This window comes from Falco peregrinus, chromosome 6 (assembly GCF_023634155.1).
Source record: "Falco peregrinus isolate bFalPer1 chromosome 6, bFalPer1.pri, whole genome shotgun sequence".
Lineage (NCBI taxonomy): Eukaryota > Metazoa > Chordata > Aves > Falconiformes > Falconidae > Falco > Falco peregrinus.
The window spans coordinates 42525557-42552176 of record NC_073726.1 but is presented as its reverse complement, the minus strand read 5'-3'; the positions used below and the strand labels follow the sequence as shown (position 1 = coordinate 42552176).

Sequence of the window (26620 nt, the reverse complement as noted above, 5' to 3'; positions counted from 1 at the left end):
TTTTATGAAAGTTAACTGCTTTATTTAATTAAGAAAAAAATATAAAAGTCTTTTTCCAGGGACAATTCCATTAACATTTTTTTCCTACTGTAAGGCTTCACAGTAACAGGAACAGTCCGTATCCTGTAAACAATAAAACAGGGGTTTGGTAATATTATACATGGTTTTGCAGTTATGTTAATTACCTTGTCCTGATAAGCTTATTTGAATAGACAGTAACAGCTACGCACTACTTAATCCTGAAATGTTCAGCTTTAACTTCAGTTGGAGGATTCATCAAATGTCTGATGAAGTATCAGATGACTGGTTATGTTGACTCAGCACTTTTACCTTTTAACATCTGGTGCCTGAACGCAATGAAAACAACATACTTCGCAAAACTCAGTACAAACCTCTTTCCAGTTAGATACCTGTAGGCTGCAAAGTTTTAACATTGCTTGAACAGCATTTAGTATAAGCCATTTTTTAAAAAATGACTATGAAATAAAAGATACATTTGTTTGCTGCAAATATTTTTTCCAGGATTTAACTTTGCAAGTCAGATGTCTATGCAAATATGAAATTCATGCTTGCAGCCCATGGCTTCTTTAAGTTCAGTTAGATCTGCCTGGCATAACACATAGTTTTAGCCCACTGAATCCAAGCGTTTGCATTTAGGCTTTGGAATGTTTTTGGAACATTCCAAAGGATTTTGGTAGGTTTTTTTCCTAATGAGTATGAACCGAAATCTACCAATTTTTCCTGTTACTGCCTCGAACCTGTTATTCTCCCTTATTTTCTTGGCATGATGCATAAACTATCACCATTGCATAATAATCCTGCAATCTTTCATTAACTGGAATCTTAAAAGTTACATTTCATTATTTCTCTCAGACAGACTGTTGCATAACATGAAGGATCAAGGTCAAATGATATATGAAGAGAGGCTTTTGATTCATGCAGATGGTTGCCTTCAATTTTGATTCCTTTTTCACCACCTTCCAGAAAATATGACAGATTCTGAACGGTTTTCAAAATGGGTCTGTAGCATCCAGGTATATTCAGTTGTAATGGAGCCACTCTGAATTTGCACATCTGCAGCTCATCCTTAGAAAGCCTTTCATGGTACCATTGCCCAACTTTATTGCTGGGATACTTGATACTATGTCCCACCATTGGAAGAACCACCTTCAAAGAAAAAACAAAACAACAAACATATTTGAAATAAAGGCCACAAATTCCCCTTTAAATAAACATGATTACAATTCTAAATGTGTCTAAATCTTGTGGTTTGGAGCCTCAAATAGTAAAAGAGCAGCTTCTCTTGTGAAATAAAGCATGCAAGGCAGGTTTCTTGGATGTAATTAAGGCAGAAAAAATAATCAATGTATCAGGATTCCTAAAACAAAGTAGAAATATACTAACATGAATTTCCTTGCTTGTTGGAAAGATACAGCAATAAAGACATTAAGTTGCCTGTGTAAGACTTCACAGCTATGCACTCTGAACCTTCAGAAATTAGAACGTCAACGGCTCTTGAATGTTTTTCCAGTAGACTGAAAAATTTTTCAAAGTGTTTACATGCAGTTTAAAGACAAATATTGCCATATTGCAAATGACACTGTACTTAGTTTTCTATTACAAAGTAAATATTTTCTCCTCTTGTTTGTTGTGAGAGTGGAGGTTAGTTCACATGTGTTTTCTTTAATGTGCATTCTGGTAAGGAAGAAGACTGCGCCAGTCAGCTTGATGACATTATTTTTAAAACAAAACATTTTAATCAAATAAAGAGATCAATAGCTCTGAATGTTTCATAAAGACTTACTTGGTTTATAGAGTATTTGCTAGCTGACTCTTCTGCAGCAGTGACTACATGAACCTAACAAGACATTTAAGAAGAAAAAATAACTTTTTTAAAAATAAAGCACACACTTTATTTTAGGAATTATGCACTGCACTTCCAAACTGGTAAAGGATTCTAAGGTTATTTGACTGCTATAAGGACAATTACCTATTTCAGGTGTGAAAAATAGTAGAGGTGCTTACTATAAAGTAATCTATTTACTGGTAAATGACATTGCAATATTTACTGATGCTAGCTACCACTAATTAGCAAACTATCACTCCAAACTCACATTCTTTGAAGTGCTGAAGTTAAACAGTTAACTTTGAGTTTGAAGTTAACTGTGCCAATGCAATTTTGTGCAACATCAGCAAAGGCAAAAATACTAAGAAAAATGTTTTATATTAAGAATATATCTGTATTAAACTCAATAACCTAATACTGAAGTTGATACCTCTGCTCTTCATTTCATTTGATCTACTTATTTTATTAACATTCACTCTCAGAAATATTGTTGAAAAAAAAATCACAATGGAAACAGAAGCTACTCTACAGGGACTGGAAGTTATTCAGTAACTTTTCAAGTACTCTTGCTTTCAAATTTGTAAGATGTTCACCCAAAAGAAATGAGATACACTCTGCCTATGCACACACCTATTTATTCTTCAGTAAAACACTACAAAATGCTATGCTTTATCTGATGATCAGGAGAAAGACAGAATCATAGAATCGTTTAAGTTGTAAAAGACTCTTAAGATCATTGAGTCCAACCGTTAATCTAGCACTGCCAAGTCCACCACTAAACCATGTCCCCAAGCACCACACCTACACAGCTTTTAAATACCTCCAGGGATGGTGACTCCCGGGCAGCCTCTGCCAATGCTTGTCAACCTTTACAGTGAAGAAATTTTTCCTAATATCCAGTCTAAACCTCCCTGGCACAACTTAAGGCCACTTCCTCTTGTCCTATCACTTGTTACTTGGGAGAAGAGACCCAACTGCTTCCACAATAAGAAAAAGGTATGCTAACCCTGAAAGAAGAGATGGCTTCAGAATGAACTTCAGCATGCCAAGACCTGGGACCAGACACTCCACTGTTGGCTTTTGCTCATTGGCTTGCCCATGGCTCCACATGGAGCACCCAGGTGGTGCTGTGGGCAAGCAGAAGCACACCCTTGCCCTTTACTACATTCCCAAGAATACTGCTGCATTTTTTGATCAGTTGCTAACAGTTTAGACCCACTGTCAATCTATTTTAATTGTCTGAGTAAGTGAAATTGTGCTAAACATGCTTTGACTGTGTAGTTGCAACAAGATTACCAATTCAGTCTGAGGCCACCTTTCACCATGGGCCTACATTCATTAATATATATAATGGGAAGGTCTGACCTGGAGAGCAAAACTCTGATCTGGCCTGACTGATAATACCAGCACACCTGGAATCCACTGTGAAGGTTTTCCCCAGTCAGATCCTAAGAAGAGTATTATATACCATGCAGGCTAAATTCTTGCATATATAAATTCTGACATTCTGTTCCTTCTTCTCACTTGAATAAAATGGTCAGAACAGATAAAAGCTGCTAATATACATCTAGCTTATATGCTTATTTACAGTAAATCAAAACCGTTTTTTTCACCTTTGTCAATATTAAATATTTTAATGAATGAACCAAAATGAAAGTATTAGAATACTTCTGAGTATGTATTTAAATGCATTAAGGTGGTGTGGTTTTTTTTTTGATAAGAAATGTTTTGTGAAGACTCACCTTGTCATTCAGGGAAACGCTTTCATCTTTTTCTTCTGAGAAGACAAGATCACCCTCAACAACTTTTGAACCATAAATCTTCAGCCTATATGATGCTGCTTCATTCCAAATTTTACTGCAATAAGCATGGACATAGAATATGCGCATGGAATGGGGAATATTGAGCCATCCTTTGGTACAACCTTCATGATTTACACCATAGCGATTTAAAGCTCGTAGCAACATCTTCTCTCTCACTTTAAATTCTGGCAGCATCACGAGTGTGCCTTTTGCATCTTCTGATATAAACAAAAATAACCATGTAAGTAATCCCTGATTTTTCAAATATTACCTGTCAAAAAAAAATACACTTAAGAAGATTAAATCATCAGGTACAAAAAAATAGTGTCAGTCTAACTTCTTTATGCTGACTTCTAGGTTATTATTTCCTTTCCTTCAATGTGTCATGTTAGACAAACTTCATCTTACATGCATATCAACACAGTCCCATGAATTCTACTCTATTTCATGAAGTATAAACTAAACTAGCTGTCATTCAGTTATTCAGAATAGTTTGCATTATTTATTTCTTATTGAGACTTACTTCATCACTCCAATGTTTTTTTTAGGTTAGGTGACTGAAAGTAAAAACCAAGGTATAAAAGAACATTAAAGCTCTACTTCACATCATTTGAGAACATGTATTTCATAGGGGGCAAACCCCACATCTTTATCTTAAAGCTGCAAATTGCATTGGCCACTGGGAAGTCTGAGCCTCAAACAAGATGAAAATACATTTAATCAGATTTTTACTACATTATACAAATGTTGTATACTTAATTTTTAAATTAATTAATTTAATTTAATAAGTTTATGTAAACTTAAATTTTTACATATTTTATCATTACAATTGATTATGTGATGAAGCCTTCTGTAGTAGCCTTTTACCTTTTGCTTTCAGGAAAAGGCAAGCAGCTTTTTTCAGGGTCCACATCAATGTCTTTCCATGCATCATACAGCAACATATACCACAGAATGATTCATCTTACATTGTTTATAAAATGAAACATATCTGTGCCTCTTGAAACTATACATCATAGTTGTCCTGTCAATCTACAGTGATAGAAAGGCTAATAGATGTGGAATATTTGAAAAGAAAAAACATATGAAGTTGAGAGCAACTTCAAATTTTTAGTTTTGGAGAGAAAGTTAAGTTGAATGATAAAAACAATAGATATGGCAGAGCATTTTATTCAGCACACTTCTGCCTTTGACATATTTTGTTCATTTTAGTTCAAGACACAAAGAAGGTAGAGCACAGGAGAGCCATGGAAGAGATACCTAATTAAAGAGATGTAAAAGCAAAGCCCAAAGGTGCAAAAAACAAGAGCTAAGATTGTTACAGAAATCTCAAAAAATTATATGACCACACGTGTTAAATGTTGAGTATGAGCTGGGACCCTCAATCCTGTATACTTCCTTTATTAGTGAAAAGAATTTTACATTTCAAAAGCAGACAGATGGAAGAAGGCTAAAATTGTTTGGATAAAATTATCTTAGTCTTGGTCTTTTCCAGCATATGCCACGCAGTGGTTGTTTCTATACTGTCTTGCAGCTTAAGTACATTAGTTTTCCACTATTTTGCAAATTTAGAGCCTCATCCTCATCTCATTTTTAACTGTGCAACTCTGCTGAGATCCAAGGAATAAGCTATAAGTGGTATAAAGCAGCAACAAAATAAAAAGTATCTCTCTGGGCAGCAACACCTTATTCCCTCACAATACGGACCCTGAATAAATACATAGACAGTTTACCTGGACATACCAGTTTGAAGAAAGTATCTTTTTGCATTGTTTACAGGGTCATCAGTATCTTCAGGTGTGAAGAATAACTTCACAGCTTTCACCTTTAAAGTATAACATTAATAACTTCATAGGGTTTGCATTTACATATAATTATTTGTAAAATAAACAATCACACATCCAACTCTGTGTTAACATATTCCGCAAGCTCTCAAAAATCTATCCCTTCTTTAAGGTCAAACTCAAGTTCTCCCTTTCACAGTAGAAGCCATAAAGAGCAAACCAATGTGGTTGAGTACCGTCTCAGATTAAAGCAAGGTATTAGTCACACAGAAGACACAAGAAAGCTTTCAATGCTCTAGGAGAAATTAGTCAGTCTTCTCGAACATCCAGTTACAACTCCTCTACTTTGCAATGTCATCAGTCCATCCTGCACAGAAAGGGTCCTTCTTTCCCTCTTGCATGTTTCATGCAAAATTTAAACTGAACACTTTCCAGTCTTACACAGAAGGACAAAAAACTTTTTTTTTTTTTTTTTATTCCGATCTGTATCGGGTTAGATGACACTGTGACAGGGAGAAAGCTACACTAACCTCTGCTACTTGCAAAACCAGTAGAGCCACACAACTCTCTAGCACTTATACTGCAACATCTGGTTCTTGCCCTCCCCTGTATTGGACTGTGCACGCATATACTGGCACATTTGAAAAATACATAGTAGCTGCTACATGTTTTAAATTAAAAAATAACTGAGTTAAGACTAGAGATTTAAATCATTACTCTTCAGGGACTGGCACCTGGTACCAACTGCTAGCATACCAGAATTCAAAAAGTCAGATACACCAAGAGTAACTTCTATGGGCTGCCCTCAAATCTTGATTCTTCTTATATTTGGACTTCTGACTTTTCTCAGAATAAAAAAAATATTAGAAGACAAGGATACTTAAGTATTCATTTGACTTTCTAGTGTCCAGTTCTGTTTTAGACCTGTGCCAAGTACTATACCATATACATTGAAAAGTATATGACTTATCTTATGAATTATTGCTTAGGAAACATGCTCTCCTTAGCTTACATGGGAGCAATCGCTCAGAACTAAGAGTTTGGGAAAGTAGCCAAGGAATAATGGAAAGCAGAAATCTCTTCTATAAAGCAGATAAATTACTATTGAAAAAGCAAATCTTTTCACATGATCCTACACAGTATCTTGTGACACTTAAGAATATATAGACCCCCAGCAGGATAAAGAGGCTATAGGTTAGGGGGCAATCAGGACCATGAATAAACATTGTATAGATTGCTTCATTTTATTGTTCAAACATTGTATGGAATGCAGCCACTTTCCTGCCAAGTGGCATGTTGACAGTCACAATCACATACCAAACACAGACAGAAAAATCACTTCCTGAACTATTTAAACCTGCATCTGCCATTTAAAAAAGATTTTGTTCCTGTATGAAGACCTTCATAGTTATGTTGTTGTCAAAACTGATCTGGCAATTACTTACAGCACACATATGGGTTTATCTCAGAAATGGTATTGTTCACTGGGAAGATCAACTCCAGCACTAGCAACAGTGATGTGAAATTAACTTGACAGTAACTACTTAAATTACAAAATGAAACTACCATTTTTTCATTCAGTAACGCCAATCCTATTTGATCTGTCTGAACATTCTGTCCTTGTCCAAATCGCTGAGGTCCATAGTAATTTACAAAACCTTTTGTCTAGAATGATAAAGAATAAATATGTTAAAAGCGTGAAAGTGTCAGGCCCATTTAATAAGACTAAGCATACAACACACATACATCTACATTTACATTCAAAATGCATACAATTTTTTTTAATCAGAAGTAATATGTAACAAAACTGTAACTCATTACAATATTTTAGCACCTAAATTGGAAATATCTAAAAAGACAACCAAGTTCTATCATTGTTTTTACCTTCATTAAAAATATAGGTAAATGAAACAAAATTATTTTTATATAGTTATTATAAATGCAACTACAGGCCAAGTCACAGTAATTAAGCTTTTTATATGCATCAAAATCTGAAATCTCTACTGAAGTAAATGCACCATAGCACAGGTAATAAACAGTAAACACTCTCGGACAATTTTTCTTAAAAAAAATAATCTTTTTTCACATGTGATCATTTCTATTATTACGATAGTAAAGACCAAGAGTGAGCACTTTTGCTAACTGGGATTTTAAGCCTCTTGAGGAATTCTAGGTCACATATAGGCAGTAAAATCACACCCATGTGATACAATGAGAACATCTTTTTTTAGGAAGTAATAAGTATATACGGAGCAGCAGACAAGTAAAAAACATACGGTATTTGTTTTGGAAATGGTTATTCAGTTCAAGTTATATAACCTGTGGACATCCGTAAGTCCCATATGTGATTTTTGTTTTCATGGAAGATGACAAATCTGTATTTTGGGTTAACACACATGCTGGTTTTGTCATTCATCATCTGACCAGTAAGATATATCTAATAAAGCTAGACACATAATCACAGGAATTTGAGTTCATCTTCTGAACGGCAAAATAACAAAAAAGTCAGATGGAGCACAGAGAGAGAAAAAAGCATTAAAGTCTCATCTGAATGCTTCAATAATAAAACTAATTTCCAAAATACATGTAATATACTTTTATTTTGCACACTGGTTAGTTTTTGTTCAAGTCTTTATTCCTGGACTAATCTTAAAGTAATTTGTATTATGGTTATTACTCAGAAAGATAGGGCAAGAAAATTACTGCTGTACAAAACACCGTAAGGTTTGGGTTTTTTTTTCTTTCCATTATTTGCTTTTACCTTTCTCAGTGGTTTAAGAATGTCTGATGACAGGGTTTTATTCAGGGACTAAGGATAACAGCAATCAAAACCCACTCAGTTTCAGGGGATCTTCTTTCTCTGCTACGAACATTTCACATGTATTTATGCCATGAAAGTCTTTCACCTGAGCCGACCATGCACATCCTCACGTGACCAAAAAAGGCGACCAGTTGACATGTGTAACTACATTCTTTCACCCTGTCAACCACCACAGTGAAACACATCACTTTGGTTGGCCTTAGGTCTGTGCAGCAACAGCTCATGTGCCCATACCCATTTGCTACCAAACTTCCCATCTGTCTTGCTGCACCACTCTGGAACACAGAATGAATTCACTTATGGTCCCTCCTTGGAAGACAGCTTTACTCTTGATTCCTTAAGTAATGCAGAAAAGATGTAAACCAGCAAAAAGCATCAGAACTGGGAAATATTACCATTATTGTGCAAGTATTACAAGTATTTTCTTTAAATTTAGTGGGTTTTACAGCACAGAATTAAAACTCTGTTCATTATTGGCAACCATAAGGCCTTTTTACCTCAACATTTTCCATTGCTTCAGCTATTCGCTCTTTCAAATCTGCAGAAGAGTCATGACTGTGGTGTTTGAGATCTCTCACAACTATATCAAAGTGATTGCCCTTCAGCTGACCAAGTCTAAGGTGCTGGCATGCTGAATGTATGTTGTGTATTCTCATGCCCTTTTTTTCCATTTTACTTCCGATTTCTTTCAACCTGCATAAATAATTGGAAGAAATTATGAACAATCCTTTACTAGAGCTATCAACCTTCTAATAAATGTCGTCTTCACTTTTGCTAGAATTAAACCCGTTTTTTTTAAAAAAGAGTGATTTAAAGAGATTATTATGAGAAAACCAAATCAAATGCATAGATAGAAGTCTGAAAATTTAGTTAAGAGTCCTGAAATATGTCTTACATGTTTGCTTCATTTGCAGTTATATTCTGTAGCTTCACAGATACTGGAACAAAGCAATTAATTAACTTTCTCAAAGCAGCTGCACCGAATTTTGCCTTTTTTATTGAAAACCAAGTAATTTACTCTTCAGTCCTAAAAATCTGCTTTTCATTAAAAAAAAAAAAAAAAAAAAGTAATGTGTTCTAGTAGACTTCAAAACACAATTGCTCTTTCTTGGTCAGCCTTAACAAAAACAATCTCAGTGCACTGATTCTCTGGGTATGCTTGCACATGCTTGTAATTGGAAACACAGCTGACATTCAAGTATTTGCTCTTTAAAGTATCCACTCAACCTTTTTGTTCTTATGTGTAAGTAATATTCAAATCAAAGGAAACTTTCAGCACAAGAGCTTACATTTTAACCAGTATTTTAATAACTTTATAAACTACTTGTTTATAAAATGTATTTATTTTCCCTGTTATGCTAGTGGATTGGGAGCATTTAACTATTTTACTTAATCTTTTAAACATTAATGCAAAGTTTTGCTTATTATCTCCTGAACAACTGGCCCTGCAGCCCAGTTTGCAGTGGAATTTCACTATTGATATATATTTATGTTGGTAAAAATCCTAAACCCATAAATTCTTCTTTCCTTTATTTGTAAAGTGTGCTTTGTTGCTAAGGCCAAGACCTGCTAGAAAGCTAAAGGTGAGGAAGAAATAAGTTACAGTTTTGACTCCAGCTATTTTTTTACTGTTACTATGGCAGAACTTAATAGATATATTTTTCACCCACTGAATTGGCTAGAGAGAGTAATAAAAACGAAAAATGGAAAGGCACCTCCTGTATTATTGACACATTACTCAGAATGTATTTCCTGCCCTCAGGTTTGGTGATATCTTCTTTAGTCTCATGTTTCTAAACTGGAAAATACAATAGAAGTTGATACTTAACACTCAAAGACAGCACCTGTCTAAAGCATATTTGTAATTATTTACTTCAATTTTGTAGCTGTAAAGCTTTTAAGTTGTTGTCTGTGGACCACAAGACAATACTTCGATAATATGTGGAAACCTGTTGCATCATGTAGTAAATACATCTCAGTTTTAGCTAGTGGATGGCATTTAAGAAATTGGCAAGTGGATCTGTGAGCATGAATTGGAAGGATATCATGCCAGACAATACAGCGGTTTTGTATTATTAAAAATACAGAGATAAGCAAGACTTTTCTTTAAATTCCAACACTGACGGATTTCAGCACTAAGCTGTATATTCCCTAAAGCCACAAAATATTAAAGCCAATTCCACTGTGCCCTAATACAGGAGAAGGGAAGATATATCAATAAGAACATTTTCAAAGACCGTACCATGTTGATACTTATAAACATATTAAAATACGCGCTAAACTGAAAGCACCCAGATTTCATGTACCTCTCAGGAGTCACCTTCTTCACAACCATGGGTTGATAAGTAATAGCCTTCTTATCTTTGATGCCAGTGTAACTGAAGTCTGAAGGAAGAACACCAAGTTCGGCAGCCAACAAGCCAATTGCTTCTAGTGTTTCTAGATTTTCTTTCTGAAGGGTGAAAGCTGAAACAATCATCTCAGAATTATTAGGAATTTGTACTTCTAAATCATACATATGTTCTGCCATGACAGATGAGCAGGTTCTTCCCTTCAAACTAGAACAGGATGGAAACAGCAAAGAAACAGTCCTCCCACCCCACAAAACTAAAGGAAATGGGACTTTCTCAGTATTGAAAGAAAAAAAACAAAGGCACAGCACATAAAAGTCTTAGAACAACCAGAAACCTCTGATGCCTTTATAGTACCGGCTAAAATGCAACACAATTCAACAAACGTATTGACTTATTGCTAGAAACATTCTCTGTATCAGAAGCAACCTACTTTAAAGAATGAGATCATAAATCAAATCTGACCTTACTAACTCGTCCAACATCTTGGCATCTTCTAAAATCCCCCAATTACTTCCAAGGGAAAACTAGCACACAGTGAGTAACACAGTGCTACGACCAAAAATTGTAACCATTATCACTGAACAGTTTATGCAAAATCACTGCAGTAACTTGATTCATCCGTTTCATTCTCCAGTGATGTAAGTACACTGCATGTACTTACATGATTCATTTCAGCATAAACAATGGATCAACCAGGCCTATATATCATATAAAAATGATTCCCACGTTTCAGTCATACTACAGAATGCCATAATGCCTTACACTGTCACTAAATACGTAATATTTACCTGTATAAAGATCTTGTTTTTCATGGAAACCACCAGCAGACCTTTTTCCGGACCAACTTTTTTCTCGAAATCGTACCATTATTGACATATTTGGCTTATCATCGACATCTGTCACAGTAAAAGACTTTGTTTCTACAAGCCTTCCAAATTTTCTATTGATAAAGTGGTGAACTACTTTTCTGTGCTCTTTGTTTCCATCGGGCTCAAAAGAAAATGTAGAATTTTCCAGCTTTGCATCTAAAAATTTAAAGAAATCACTTGTTTCCTTTTCAGTCACTAACTGACAAAGGTCTCTGTAATCAGCATTTCCTTTTACAATCATTTCGTTCTCTTTTGTAACAGTGACCAGAAAGGGGAATGCCTGCCTGACAGCACTGTGTAACTCGGCTCGAGTTTTCTTGTCCAGCACAGGTCCCAGCGAGAGCTCCCTACTGCCAGCCTCCGCATCATCTCCCAAGTCCCACGAATTCTTCAGATCACAAGCAAATCTATGAAGCAGCTCACTCACGGGTTTGCCTAGTAAGGAATCCAATACGCCGGCTCCCCGGAGGCCAGCTCTGGGTTCAGCTTCGCCCATCTGCCGGTTTTTGCCAGGGGACGCAGCGCAGCCACCCCCCGCCCGGCCTGTGCCGGGCCCCGGAGGCCCGAGCACCCCGTCCGGCCCGGGCACCCCGCCAGGCCCGGGCACCCCGTCCGGCCCGCCCGCGGCAGGCCCCGCTCTCGGCCTCTTGGGCTGGGGCGGGCACGGGCTGCTTCGCTCCAGCCGCGCTTCGCTGGTTTTCTGAAGCCATTCAGCCTGGGTGTCCCTAGGGGAGTGTTCAGACGCCTCGATCTCTGTCACTATGAAGTCACTCGGTGAGTTTTTGATCGTACCGCAGAAGCCAGCGTGACCAGTCAGGTAACTGAGGGAGGGGAGCATGGCCCCCCCGCGCGCCCTGCTCCCGGCCAGGGGCCGCTACGCCTTCAGAGGAGGAACCAAAACAACGGTCAGCTACTACGGGAAAGGCTGCTGAGAGGGAGGCAAGGGGCAGGGAGGCGGGGCGGGGCAGGCAAGGAGCCAGGCAGGCAAGGCAGGGCAAGGCAGGGCAAGGCAGGGAGGCAAGGCAGGGCGGGCCGCCGGCACCCCTCCCATCCCGGATGGCCGTTACGGGCTGGGTCCACGCCACGGCCACGCGGGGCGGGACCCGCGCGCGCACCCCCAGTCCCCGCGATGCGCCGCCAGGGGGCGCCACGACCCCCCTTCCCAACGCCCTCCGCACGGGAGAAGAGGCCCCGGGACGGTACCAACTCCTGCGGCCACGCGGGGAAACCGAGAAAGCCGGCCCCCCCCCGCCAACTTCCCGTCCAGCCATGGGGCGCGCCGGAGGGGGCGGGGCATCTCTCGGGCGGCCTATGGGAAGGCCGCGTGGGAGGAGAGCGCTTCCGCCGCCTCCCTCCCGGCAGCTGCCCCGTCCCGGTGGGGCCGGCGCCGTCAGAGCTCGAGTCGCCCCCTCTGAAAGGGGCGGGGCTGCAGGCGGGGCGGCAGACGTGGCGTAAGGCGCGCGGCGCGGCGCGGGGTGGCGTGGCGTGGGGTGTGGGCGCCGCCGGCCGGAGGCGACAGGGGTGGGCGGTGAGGTGGGGTGAGGTGACCGATTCCCGCCGCCGGGTGAGGCGGCGCTCGCCAGCCGGGGACGGTGTGCGGGAGCTGCGTGGTGGGGGGCGGCTCCGGCCGGGCCTCGCTGGGCGGCCGGGAAGCGGCTGGCGGGTCCGTGAGGAGGGGGGCGGGGGCGGCCGCCGTCGAGTGGGGAGCGGAGCGGCGCGGCTGCGGTGCCGGGCCTGAAGCCGTGGTGGGTTGCCGCGGCCCCGGCGAGCCCCGTCGGTAAGGGCGCCGTTTGTGTGCCGTAGGGAGTGAAGATGAACAAGCCCGTAACGACTTCGACGTACGTCCGCTGCATTAGCTATGGGCTCATGAGGCGGCTGGCAGATTTCATCGATCCGCAAGAAGGATGGAAGAAATTAGCAGTCGACATCACCGACCCGTCCGGTGAAAGCAGATACAACCAAATGCATATAAGGTCCTATACGGAACTCATGTGACATAACCTTGTTTGATAGTCGTTTAACGTAAATACCCTTGTCCATCCCATTACTGTAACGTGTTGCAGTTTATGCGCCAGTAGGTGCTTACATCCTGCAGTACTGTTTCTTTAGGGAACTGAAAGTGATTACTCCTCATTGTCCAGTAGTTCAGTTTTCAGACAAGGTGTAGCCAAAGAAAACAGAGTAAGGAAACTGGAATTAATTACAGCTACAGGCACAGGTATTTTTAGTGATACAGCATTGGCTGTGTAACTTCGTGTACTCTAGACACATGTAAACATTGACTTCGTTGTGCCTGTTCACGCAAGAACAGCACAAGAGAACTGCGCTGTAACTCCTCATTTGCAGTTCCCAAGAAAATGCTCAACAAATGTTGGAGCCCGAGGCCTCAAACTTACAAGTTTGAGAAGTAACATCAGTGGTATTTTATGAGCACCTTGTTGCTTCAAGGGCTTGTTGAATCCCTAAGCTATTTCAAAGATTATGGGATTTTAAATACCCTACATATCATCTGGGGTTTGCAGTCTTTCTAGTGATTTTAGCTTTAAATCTTTGTCTTTCTATGACAACAATAAATCAGGAAGAATACTGGATCTCAATTTCTGCTTAATGCCTATCTCAAAACATTCAAAATGAAGTGTGAATGCCAAATGGATGGAAAACACTTGAATTTTTTTCCATTTGATCTGGCTCTGACTTGCCCTGCGTCTGTCTGATATTTTGTTCTCTGTTAGTCCCATGTGCCATTATATTATGGGTCCTGGACAAAATGTTGAAGCCATCTATGCATATTTTTCCCTTAGTTTTTACCATATTTACCATATTTTTCACCTGAATTTTCTTTAGAGTTTTGTTTAGTTGCATTTTCAGAAGATTTGTAATTGTACAGTGCAGATGAGTACATTCAGAGTATTTTTTTTTTTGTAATTTAATGTTTTTCCCTTCTTTATAGCTCTTGAGGTGTGTGTCCCCCTTTGCACACACCAACCCCCGCCCCCCTTTTTTTTCTTTTAAATGTTCTTAATTTGTCTTTTAAGGAGATTTGAGGCATTTGTACAAATGGGAAAGAGCCCCACATGTGAATTGCTTTATGACTGGGGAACAACAAACTGTACAGTTGCTGATCTTGTGGATCTGCTGATTAGGAATCAATTCTTAGCACCAGCAAGCCTTTTGCTTCCAGGTAACTGTTATTGTTGTACATGTTGTACTGTGTTCTCACTTTTCTAAGATGCTACAGAGCTTCACAGCAACTTGAAAATCAGAAAGGATTAGGTCAAAATAACCAAAAGTGGATATATTTTCCACTTTCCTTTATTTGTAATAATGGTTTAAATAAGAGTTTCAAGTTGAAACAGAGAGTCCTGCAGTTTACACATGGTGGCAGAATATAACCTTCTCATGATGCTTTTGTGTCCCTTAGTCTTAGTAGATGCTAGCATTAACGTTGCTTGTGTTTTCTGATTCCTAATGTAGTTTTTCTAAATTCCATTTTCAGAAGCTGTAAGGACGGCACAAGAAGTTACATTACCTCTTTCTTCACAGGAAACCTTGTCTATACATGAAAAACAACTGCCTATACAGGAAAAACAAGTGGCATCTGTAAAGCCAGAGTACTTGGCCCAGAGTACTGAGAAGCCACATTCGGTTCCTTTCTGCTTAAGTGAAGAAAATAGTAGCTTACAGTCCAATAACACAGGTAGGCACTTAGTTTGGTAGCTAAAGTACAATCCTTTTTGCTGGTCTGTCCTTCACCCCACATGAAATAAATCATAGCAATGCATTAGAGTAATGACTATATTCTTATCATCGTGCCTCTAGCGGCAGCGGCATCTTGCTTTTGATCTTGGTCTGTGTGGCTGAATTTGGCTTGGATAATAAGATGTCTGGATATGAGATGCACCTTGCCAGTTAGGTGGCTGCTGTAATGGAAAACTTGACTTAGTAACATTGCAATTTATTTTGTGCTACACATAACTCTGTTGTTCTTTTTTGGTACTGTTTAGCATCTTGTGTTGTAAAGCTGGATTTTACTTTTCAGAAATTATTAAGAATATTGGAGAAAAGATGACTAAAGCAAGCATTCTAGGCAAGTATATGGCTGGCCTGTTCCTTCCTAAAGGTTCACTTTTGAGCTGCTGCCAGAAACATGGTGTGGTCTAGAGACTTTTTTACATCTGATGCAGTGTGGCTTTCTCTGTGATCTGCTGCACATTTAATTTCTATTACCAGTATTATGAGTATAAAAAAAAAATAGAAAACTGCTACAGTGCTAGTTGTGAAGAACATGATGCATTTCATTTTTTTCCTGGTATCTTCAACACAAAACTGGAAGTAGAGCTCTACTATGTCAGGATTTGTGTGGTAGAAAGCTTTTTGTTTAATAGAACTGAAGCAGAAAGTCACTTCAATATACTTGTTCCTTAAGTGAAAAAGTAGCTTTGTGCTAAATGGCAAATATGTCTTTCAGATTTCCATAATTTTTGGTTTCGTGACTTGGAAAGTGTTACAAATAATTTTGATGCGCGACCAGAATCAGCTGGAGGCAATAAACTGGGAGAAGGTGGCTTTGGCGTTGTGTTCAAAGGCTTTATCAATGGCAGAAACGTGGCTGTCAAGAAGCTCGTTGCTGTGAGTTGTTCTAGGCATTTTTCTTTTTAATGACTGTGTACTTCACGGTAAAGACTTGTTTATCTGTGGAAAGTGTAGAATAATACACTTCAAAAAGTGTCACATAACTAATGTTAAACATTAGTTGGGCTGAGAACCTTATCCTGTAGTCCCATGAGTGCTGTGATTTGGCACAGTCACCAGAGATGAAGTCTTGCCGTTTCTGTAGCTCTCCTTTGAGTCGCTCAGTCAAGTTGTCTGGAAAAGCAGAGTGTTCCCCCAGTTCCCCTCCCTCCCCTGCACATGGGAAGTGGCAGAACGGAAGGGATGCTAGAGAGATTTCCCTTTCAGAATACATGAGTAGTTTACAAGCTAAATAGGTGTTATCACAGAATTTTAGTCTTTGTAACCAATGGTTTGTGTGAATAATTTTGTAATGCGTAAGTCCTATTAGTGGGTAACTGTAGTGAAGTAAGATAAGTTGGTGACTGTGCTGAAACTGTTATCTATTTGTCCAATAATATTGTGTTAAGGAATTAAGAATCGTTTTCTGATACTTTATTTTTGAGTTGAGTAAAAAAAATAGATAATATAAAAAGTTAAGTAGTTGTTATGTATAACTAAAGAAAGGCTTACAATTCTGTTGTTTGGGGTTTTTTTTAATGAACATCTATGCATTTTATTATGGCCAGCGATATTAATGTCAAATACTTCCTTTTGTAGATGGTTGATGTTAGTGTTCAGGACTTGAAACAGCAATTTGATCAAGAAATAAAAATGATGGCAAAGTGAGTAGTGTTACACGATGTTGTTATAGTCTTTCATGGGCATCTGAGTTGGCAGATAACATGTTAGCTAGTGTGATCGCTTCTTTTTGTCTTTCTAGCATAACTCAAGGATTTTCATGTTCAGTAAGAATGCTTTATATACAATATGACTATTTTGTTTTAAAGCACCACTGCAGAAACCTGACTGTGTGCAGTAGGGAACAAGTAACTGGGGATCCAGTTCCTTCTGCATTGTATTTTCCTCAAATGTTGGGAGTCTTTCAGAGCATATACAAATATAATTTTTTTTGCTATAGGTGTCAGCATGAAAATCTAGTAGAATTACTTGGTTTCTCAAGTGATGGTGCTCAGCCATGTCTGGTGTATGAATACATGCCCAATGGTTCATTGCTCGACAGACTTGCTTGTCTGGTTAGTAAAAACTTTTCTAGCTTCCTATTGTCTTACTTTTCTAAAGCATAGATACCTATGAAATGTCTTTGAAATAGTACTGAACTATAATGGCCAAACAATGTTTTAGTACTAAATTCTGTTCTAGAAGACAAACATGATAACATGTATTCTTCCAATAACATTTTATACAAATGTTTTAGACACATTAAAGCAAGCTTACAATACAATGTCACGTACCAGTACCTGAAGTGGCACAGGAGCTTGGACTTGCTATGCCCACATGGAGCAGAGCAGAGGGTGCTGTAGTATTGTTCTTTGTTTTGACATTGGCATGTTGTCTACTAGTTCTTGAGATTCTGCATTGTGAAATTGCCCTTTATTCATTGACCTTGTGATAGTGGTTATAACACAATTTTTGTAGTCTGCCTATCTCTTTCTGAAGGGCCTAAATAAATGGGAAATAATTTTTTTAAAATTAGTGTTCTGTGTAAATGTAATGCTTTTTTTCTCATTTAATCAAATGACGTATCTTCTAGCCTTGGCCTTTGATAAATAATAAGTTGCTTTGGTTTTGGTGAGGCAGCTCTGTGTTTGAAGGACAGAGTGATACCAATAAACTTAACTTAGTAGATAAATGTCCATGTTAGTTTGTTGAAGTAGTTAAAAAATCTGTTTTATACTAAGGAAGTACAGCTTCTGAGGTTGTAATATGGTGAACACTTTAAACTGGTGCTACTTCAACCCCCTATGCTTCCAGATCTAATAAGAACTGTTGTTTTTCTTTTTTTCTGCCCTGATCTTCCTGTTGTACTGCTCAAGCATTGTCTCATCTGGAGAAAGAGCTGGGTTAGGGAACTGATCAGGCTTAAAAAACGCTTGGTGTAAAAAAAATCTTTGTCACCTGGAGACATTTCCTCTGCAGGACTGCACAAATACTTCTGCCCCAATGGGAAAGAAGTGGTGTTATGATAAGAATGAGTAGCAGTGGTTGGGGAAAGGACTAGATATGTTTGGTAGCACTGCTGTCTCAGGTTGGTTTTGTTGATTTGCTTGCACACGCTTACACATGTGCAAATTAATTATATTTTTATAACTGAATCAGTGCAGAAGAGAGAATACGTTAAACTTGCACTGCCTTAAGCAAATCTGTAAAAATGAGCAGTGCTTGTCAAGGATGTATGTGAAAATGCTCATCCATGTAACTTTGGCTGTTACCATCAAGTGAGCCTAAAAGATTGGTGGTATTTGAAAGTTAAAGTAGAAATAACTGAGCCCTTTACAAGGAAGAGACAAACTTAAGTTATAAATCAGGAGTCCTCAAACTTTTTAACCAGGGGGCCGGCGCGCGGATGCAGTGGCAGGCAGTCATCTTGGTTTCCCCCCCCCCCAGCCCCCAGTGGGGGAGGCGGGGGGGGGTCTGTAAATACCGGGGGCCGGATTGAGGACCCTGGGGGGCCGTATCTGGCCCATGGGCCGTAGTTTGAGGACCCCTGATATAAATCATAATCTAAATCAGAATCTTTAAATCAGAAAGAGTCTTCTTCTGATAAAGTCAAACAGGTGAGGAATGTGCATTCTTGCTGATAAATTAATTTTGTGACTTCACTGGACGTGTTTGAGGCATGAAGGTCTTGCTTGTGTCATCTTCTTGTCTGGATTTGAGGAATAGGCACGGGAGGTGGTAGAATGGTGAGATACTCCAATCCTCTTTCCTTGGCCACTGACAAGATTAAGAAGTGGTTTTGAAATGTAAGGTTTTGAAATTACTTCTAAGGTCTAGTTAATAACATGAATTGAGCTAAACTCTTGAAACGTGATAAATCCAAAACCACTGGAAGATCAACTTCTCATTGTTAATAAAAATATTGATTGCTTTGAATTATTTGCTTTGGGTTAAAAGGCTCTGGTATATGTGCCAGTACAAGGTGGAAGATGCAGTAGATACAGATAGTTCTTTGCAGTGCAGCTGGCCTTGTAAAGTCATAGTCAAATATTATCAAGACTACTTTTTGCAATGGGCATATTTATCTAATGCAACATGCATGGGGAGGAACTGAATGTGACACATGCATGTGTTTCTGTCCAAGTAAATTAGGAAGTGTACACTATTAGTCTTTTAAATTATTTACTTGAAAATCACAAAATATAGCAAGGAGTTGGTTTTGGATTGTGGGGTTTTTTGCGTGTTTTGTTTTGTTCTATGTCAGTATATATATATATAAATAAAAGATTTTCACTTTTATACTTGCCTTTCTCCCTTCTTATTCAAGGACAATACTCCACCAATTTCTTGGAATACAAGATGTAAAATTGTTCAAGGTACAGCAAATGGCCTGAACTTTTTGCATGAAAATAATCATATTCACAGAGATATTAAAAGGTAAAAGCTGCTGAGTATCGCTGGCTGAATTTTCCCTGTTTCCTTTTTTTCTTCCCCCCCCCCCCCCCCCCCCCCTTTTTCTTTTTCTTCTTCCCCCTGTTAAATTTGTTTTAGAGACAACAAATGCAAGAAGCATTGCTTCAAAGAGGTGATCTTTTCTGCAAGTGACATCCATCACCATAATCTTGTCTGTGCCACAAGGACATGACCAGTACAGACTTTAAATCATAGAACTGTTTAGGTTGGAAAAGACCTTTAAGATCATCAAGTCCAACTGTTAACCCAGCACTGTCAAGTCCACCACTAAACCATGTCCCCAAGCACCACACCTACATGTCTTTTAAATACCTCCAGGGATGGTGACTCTCATGGCTTCCCTGGGCAGCCTGTGCCAATGCTTGACAACCCTTTTGGTGAAGACATTTCTCCTATCATCCAATCTGAACCTCCCCTGGTGCAACTTGAGGCTGTTTACTCTTGTCCTATTGCTTGTTATCTGGGAGAAGAGACCGACCCCCGCCTCACTGCAGCCTCCTGTCAGGCAGCTGTAGAGAATGATAAAATCTCCCCTGAGCCTCCTTTTCTCCAAGCTAAACAACCCCAGTTCCCTCAGCTGCTCCTCATGAGACTTGTGCTCCAGACCCTTCAGCAGCCTCATTGCCCTTCTCTGGACATGCTCCAGCACCTCAATGTCTTTCTTTTAGTGAGGGGCCCAAAACTAAACACAATATTCAAGGTGCAGCCTCACCAGTGCCGAGTAAAGGGGGACCATCACTGCCCTTGTCCTGCTGGCCACACTGTTTCTGATACAAGCCAGGGTGCTATTGGCCTTCTTGGCCACCTGGGCACCCTGCTGGCTCATGTTCAGCCGGCTGTTAACCAACACCCCCTGGTCCTTTTCCACTGTGAAGATTTCCATCCACAAAATTTTGTATTGTAATTCTAATTTTTATTGTAAATGTAATTTGTAAAATGTAATGTAAATTTTAATTTGTATCGTAATCTGTTACTATCAGGTAGTTAGTTGAGTGCTGTGAGAACACCCAGAAGTTCTGTTCTTTCATAGCTGCTGCTAATGAAAAAGCTGCTGTTAGAGAATATAACTTCTTACATGGGGAGTTTTTCAGATGAAAACCCACCTTTTTTTGGTTTGGGGTTTATTTTTTTTTTCCTGGAACATTTCCTCAGTGTTTAATTTGATTTACTACTTTTTATTATGAAGACAGTAAAATTACTTCAGTCAGGTTTATGAAGTTCGTGGTTCTTAAAGATAATCTGTTTACTTGTTTGTTATACCAGAATGTTTTTAGGGCTATCAGAGCTTGAAAGAAGTGAGGACTTTGTTACAGGGTTTGGTCGTTGTTTTCTGGTTTTGTTTTTGGGTTTTTTATTTATTCATTTACTTCTCCTTCCTTGCTACACTTTGTTACATTGTTGGGGTTTTGTTTAATACAAAGCAGTCCAAGTCTTTGAAGAAAACCCCCGGATGCCTTACTCATTTTCTATGAGTTAAGAAGGAGCAACTGACTGATTGGGTGTCATGGATAAATGTTTCAATAGCTTTCTGGCTTCTGGCAGTTCTGCTAGATGTAGGCCACTTTGGTTTTGTGACCTTCCAGCTTGCAAAGAACAAGTTTTTGCTTCGGCTTACTCATAGAATGTACTTGCTGCTGTGACAATTTATGTTTCTTCTTTCTTTCCTGCTTAAGCCTCTGGACAAGTTGACTGGAAGAGATGCATTTTTTCACCTCATGCTACTCTGCCCTTCTAACTGCTGTGATCATATTACAGGATTGGGTTTGGTTTGGTTTTGTTTTTGCTTTTGTTTGGATTCCATTTTGCAACTTCTTGCACTTGCAGTGTGCCTATTTCAATAAATTTGGTTGGTGTTGTTAATAGTGCTGCCACTGCTAGCTAAAACTTCAATGAAGAAATATCTAAGATTAACTTCAGTCTTCATAACCACAGAGGTACTAGAACAGCTTCTCTATAGAGTAGAGGGGACATGACTGAATGGGTATTTGAGTTGTCCATAGTTTTTTGGCTTGGTTATGCCCAGGAAATAGTTTTCTTGGGTCTTGGAGCTTGATAGTTGCAGTAAAACTTGCTTCTGTTCTGCTTTTTGTGTTGTGTCAGAAAAGTGACCACTCTTTGGGCTTGACTCATATTGATAAGCAGCTTAGATTTATGAAGTTGTGATCATGATCGTGTTCTTCCTTCTTTTAGAGTTGAGCTTTAAATACGAAACCAGTTGGCAGATGATGCCTTGACTAGTGTTTGGCCTTTTGCAGTGGTCTTATATTTAACAGTATTTGCACCAGTTCTAGCACAAAGTGATCTGTTGTAACGTGTTAATTTTGTTGATAAAGTCTGGTGAACAAGAAGGGGAAGTTAGAAATACAAGTTTCTGGTGTTGCATGTTTTATCTGGCTATGTGGTTTTCTTACAGTTCCCTTAAGGGGGTCAGAAAAGGAGGATTACACAAATGTTAAATCAAATGCTTTTTAAAATGGCTCCAAGTGCTACAAGTTTAAAAAAAACACTAAAAGATTTATGCTTTAATTCATCCCACTGAGTATTTTATGAAAGTGTTAAGGTCTTTTAGATGAGTCTCATTCTTCAGCGTTTTTTTTTAAGGGAAGTAAAAGCTGGAGAACAGTTGGAAACAGCACATACATTATTCCAGCATTAACAACTTTTCTGTTTCTCTTCCAGGAGAATAAGAGTATTAGTATTCATTTGGCATGGGAATTTGTAGTGATTGACATAGTATTAGATAATAGATATAAAAACCTGCTTTTGTTAGTTCTGAGTAGAGATTTAGACAGTTAAGAATTATACTGTGATCCAGTACCAGTTGATCAGAGCTAAGTATTCTTTATTATTCTTTTCAGAGAAAGAGTATTCAGATCCAAAACATGGGTATAACATAATTGGTCTCTTGTAAGAAATATCTGTATTTGTAGGATTTGGGGGGGGGTGTTTGTTTTTTTCTCTTGGTTTTTTTTTCCCTTTTTTTTTTAATGCATGCATGCATGCTCAAGGAAAACATGGATGGATCTGGCCAGCCAGTTCTAGATTTATTTCGAGCAATTTTTTTTTTTCTTTTCCCCCTTCCCTGTCCTCCAGTGCAAATATCTTATTAACTGATACATATATGCCAAAAATTTCTGACTTTGGACTTGCAAGAGCATCTGTAACATTCACACGAACAATCATGACTGAAAGAATTGTTGGAACAGCAGCCTATATGGCGCCTGAAGCTCTGCGAGGAGAGATAACACCTAAATCTGATATCTTCAGTTTTGGAGTAGTAAGTAGAACATGGGAAGCAGTATATAAATATTTTTGTAAATGATAAAAGTATATGAAATAAAGAATATCTGAAATTAAATAATCTACTCTGATCTATCATTTTTATTTTTCCCAATAGATGTGCTCTTAATATAGTGTTTCTAAACTTTGATTGGTTTAATATAGTAAAATAACATTCCAAGTTCTAGCTAAATGTAATTTGAAGTATTGTGGAACATCATTTCTTCTTGCATAGTAAGTCGGGCTGGGAAAAAAAATTAAAATGTTCCAAAATTAAGTGTGTTTTACTATATGTCAGCACCAAAAGTATGCTGTCCATGTGCAATTTGCCTTAAAGCTGAGCAAAAAAGACATGATCTCAGTATTTGGGAGAATAACGTCCATTCTGAATAGATCCAAGATTCTAATTGTCATTGACCACTTTCTTCATGGCATTTAGTTTCACAGGGAAGTAGGCCAGGCACTGTGTCTGAGCACTTTGGAAATCTTCCAGCCTTCTTTGAAGCAACACAGTGTAGAGTGAGAAAAAATTGCGCTGAAATTCATAGGCCACACTGCTAATAACAGTTAATGAAAATAAAGGCAGGAATGACAGCAACAACAATCAATTGTACTGAGAGCTATCTTTGGACAAATACAGATCCTGTGAGCATTGGTTTGAAAGACAGGGGGTCACATTCATTTTTCCAAATGGTATATATGCAGAGGATTACTCTGTGCTTCATTTTCTCATCCGATTTATTTTTCTTCTAGGTCTTACTAGAAATAATAACAGGTCTTCCTCCAGTAGAAGAAAACCGGGAACCACAGTTACTGGTATGTTCTTTTTGCTTTCTCCTCCCCTCCCCTTGCTCTAGGATCACTTTATATGAAATCATAGTCAGTTAACAGATTCTGAGACGATCAAATTAGTCATCAAAATGTGTAGTTACGGAGACAGCTTTTTGTCAGACATTGACTTAGACATGAGACTGAAACAATTCTCTTGACTAAAGATTGTTCAGTTCCCAAGGTCATCTCCTTCCGATCCGATACTGTAATTCTCTTTGGTTTGGTACTGGTTCTTATTATAATACCATTGTGCTTTATTAACATACTCTTGTTATACCCAGATACCATGAGAGTTCCTCATTCAGCAGAACATTTTAAACTACTCATCTCAAGTTGTTTCTTTATGGTTCTTTGTACTTTTTACTATTCCCGTATCAGTTTTCATCATCTTCAACTTTACGAATAATTTGCAAATACCTTGTGTTTTTAACCTTGGGGAAGTTTGGAATGTATGGTCTGTTTTGTAGGGTGCGGGAGGAGTGGGTTGAATTTTGTTTTCTTTATTACCATTCAATTAGTAATTCTGTCTACTAATTAGGAAACAAATGTCTCGGAGGTCGTTCTTTTGAATTACAAATCTTACAAGGCTATTCTTAATTTAGCTTAAAATTAATTTCTGAACTATTTAATCCAAGGTTTTTGTAGAATATGTTTTACATAAACATTTATTTACTAAGTATGAAATAGCATTGAGGTTTGGATTGGTTTTGTTCCATACTGTTTAACAGCAGATCACTTTCTTTCACAGCTTTAGGAATACCTGCGTACTATTAATAGAATACCTGTGTACTATTAATAGAATTTTTTTCCCTCTAAGCTGTATCTTCTGGGGTGGCATAATACTTATTCTGTTGAGCTCTGTAAAGACCTTGGAGAGCTGAGTTCCTGTCAAATTGAGTCTTGATGTTTGGGGGTTTTTATAAGAAAGCTTTTTCAGAGACAGGATCTAAAAAGGAATATAAAGTATGATTTGACTGGTACAGTTTATCTTTGTAAGGTGCTTTTGGAAGCATAAAGAGAATGGTCAGTACAAGATAATGTGGCATCCTTAGCTTTGAAAATTTTGGGGTAGTTGAATGTGAGTCAGCAATTTCAGACTGACCTGTAGAGGAAGGCAGAAGACCTGTCTACTTACTGACTTTTATTTCTTACTGCATTTACCATACTGACTTGTCTGAGAGATTCCTCAGGGTTTGTGATTACAGATAACACATTTCAAGTGTGTTTGAGCTGGAGAGCTTTGGACTAAAACAGATGTAAAAATTAATTTCAGTGTAGAAGTTTCCCCTAGAATATGGAAAGCCACTGGGACTGGTGACAGAAGGCATTAGTTTACAGAAAGAGGCTGTGGGTTATTTGTGGGTTATTAAGTAAACATAGATAATTTATGTTGATTGTACTTCTTTTTAAAAAGAGACAATACTAGGAAACTGAGCCTTGAACTGCAAGAAAGTTAAAGCTGCATGATGCGGCTTAAAGAAAATTGCTTTACAATTTTGTGATAACTCAATTAGAAATAATGCGTAATAAAAACGTATAGTTCATTTATAGTGTTATAGGCTGTTTTTGCAGATATTGATAAATAATTATGCTGCTGAGCCATTATATTGTCTAGAAAAGTGGTTGAGAAAAGAAATGAACACTCAAAAGCAAGTGTTCAAAGTGTTAGTGTGGAATACGTAATGTTCAGATGCTTAAAATTTTATCTGCTCATCGGTTCAAACTGTCTTATAGTTAAGTATCAAAGATGAAATTGAGGATGAGGAAGCAACTATTGAGGATTATGTTGATGAAAAGATGAGTGACTGGGATGCACCTTCGGTTCATAAAATGTATTCGATTGCTAATCAATGTCTGAATGAGAAAAAAAACAGAAGGCCAGACATTAAGATGGTACGTATGTAGTCTTTCAGATAAAAAACTTAATTTGAGTCTGTGTAGTGTGTGTGGTTACAGTATCACTTATTTATATTTCTGTCTGTTCTCTTGCAGGTCCAACACCATCTACAAGAGATAAAAACTTGATGTGTGTTTCTTCTGATACATAAATGTTTTTGTAATGGAGTAAATACCAGTAGCAAATACTTTATTAGTATTTAGTGTGACATTATCAGCTTTTCTGCTTTCCAGAACTTTCTGGTCTGCATGTAAGGTGTGCTGTTAGCCTGTCACCATTGTGCTGTTTTTGTTAACTGAGCAGCCTTTTCACATATCCACTGGGCCCTTAAAATGAGAAAATTTCTTTTGTATTAACAGATTGCAGTGCTGGTACATCTCCACAGCTTTTTAAAATGCATTTCTATATTAGAATCTATTTAATTCTTTTCATTTACAAGTGCCAAGTATGTCTGCTGCAAAGGCATATGTTAGTATCAGGGTGGAATGTTTTTTCTGCAAATTGCTATCTTGATCAGGTATACTAGACCTTTTTCTGTTGAAGATACAAACATTTAATAGATATAAATGGCACTTATGTTGCCTTTTAGGGAAAGATTTAAAACTTTATTTGGCATTTTAACTTGAGAGTTTACATTATTGCCAGTGGACTGGTAGCATTTGTGAATGTGACTTTTTCAAAAAGTCTTCTCAGGATTAGTTTTAGTCAAAGGCTGCAAGATATTCTAGGCTGGTTTTTGGTTTCAAGGATTCTCAGGCAAAATTATCTCACAGTGTTCATAGGAAAGCTTAGCTACTTTGAGTATTTTACGCTTTAGGAGAAGATTCCATATGGATTATAAATACAGATGGCTTATTATGTTGAAGGGGCCAGAATAATAATAATTAAGACCAGTTCTGCATTTTCCTTAGTCAACTAATTAAGCTCTTTTT

General features: G+C 38.3%; 2 protein-coding genes across 9 annotated transcripts; one reads left to right on the top strand and one right to left on the bottom strand.

Annotated features, from left to right (window-relative positions):
- On the bottom strand, window positions 1-12796 carry PUS7L (pseudouridine synthase 7 like). 4 transcript variants are annotated; one of them, XM_055807627.1, is made up of 10 exons: window positions 12680-12796; window positions 12269-12356; window positions 11396-11632; window positions 10560-10719; window positions 8751-8946; window positions 6999-7097; window positions 5392-5473; window positions 3589-3866; window positions 1805-1858; window positions 1-1167 (listed from the first exon to the last, which is right to left on the bottom strand). In XM_055807627.1, the coding sequence occupies exons 2-10, from the start codon at window positions 12312-12314 to the stop codon at window positions 844-846; spliced, it is 1476 nt and encodes a 491-aa protein (XP_055663602.1). In that variant the 5' UTR covers window positions 12315-12356; window positions 12680-12796; the 3' UTR covers window positions 1-843. The 4 variants fall into 4 exon arrangements, with proteins under 4 accessions (XP_055663602.1, XP_055663600.1, XP_055663601.1 ...); XM_055807625.1 differs by having other exon boundaries at window positions 11396-12356; XM_055807626.1 differs by lacking the exon at window positions 12680-12796 and having other exon boundaries at window positions 12269-12644.
- On the top strand, window positions 12115-26620 carry IRAK4 (interleukin 1 receptor associated kinase 4). 5 transcript variants are annotated; one of them, XM_005242092.4, is made up of 12 exons: window positions 12115-12250; window positions 13280-13449; window positions 14512-14657; window positions 14973-15173; window positions 15945-16105; window positions 16808-16872; window positions 17169-17283; window positions 19536-19645; window positions 22775-22958; window positions 23714-23776; window positions 25526-25684; window positions 25784-26620. In XM_005242092.4, the coding sequence occupies exons 2-12, from the start codon at window positions 13289-13291 to the stop codon at window positions 25814-25816; spliced, it is 1398 nt and encodes a 465-aa protein (XP_005242149.1). In that variant the 5' UTR covers window positions 12115-12250; window positions 13280-13288; the 3' UTR covers window positions 25817-26620. The 5 variants fall into 5 exon arrangements, with proteins under 5 accessions (XP_005242149.1, XP_055663605.1, XP_055663604.1 ...); XM_055807630.1 differs by lacking the exon at window positions 12115-12250 and adding an exon at window positions 12811-12927; XM_055807629.1 differs by lacking the exon at window positions 12115-12250 and adding an exon at window positions 12975-13040.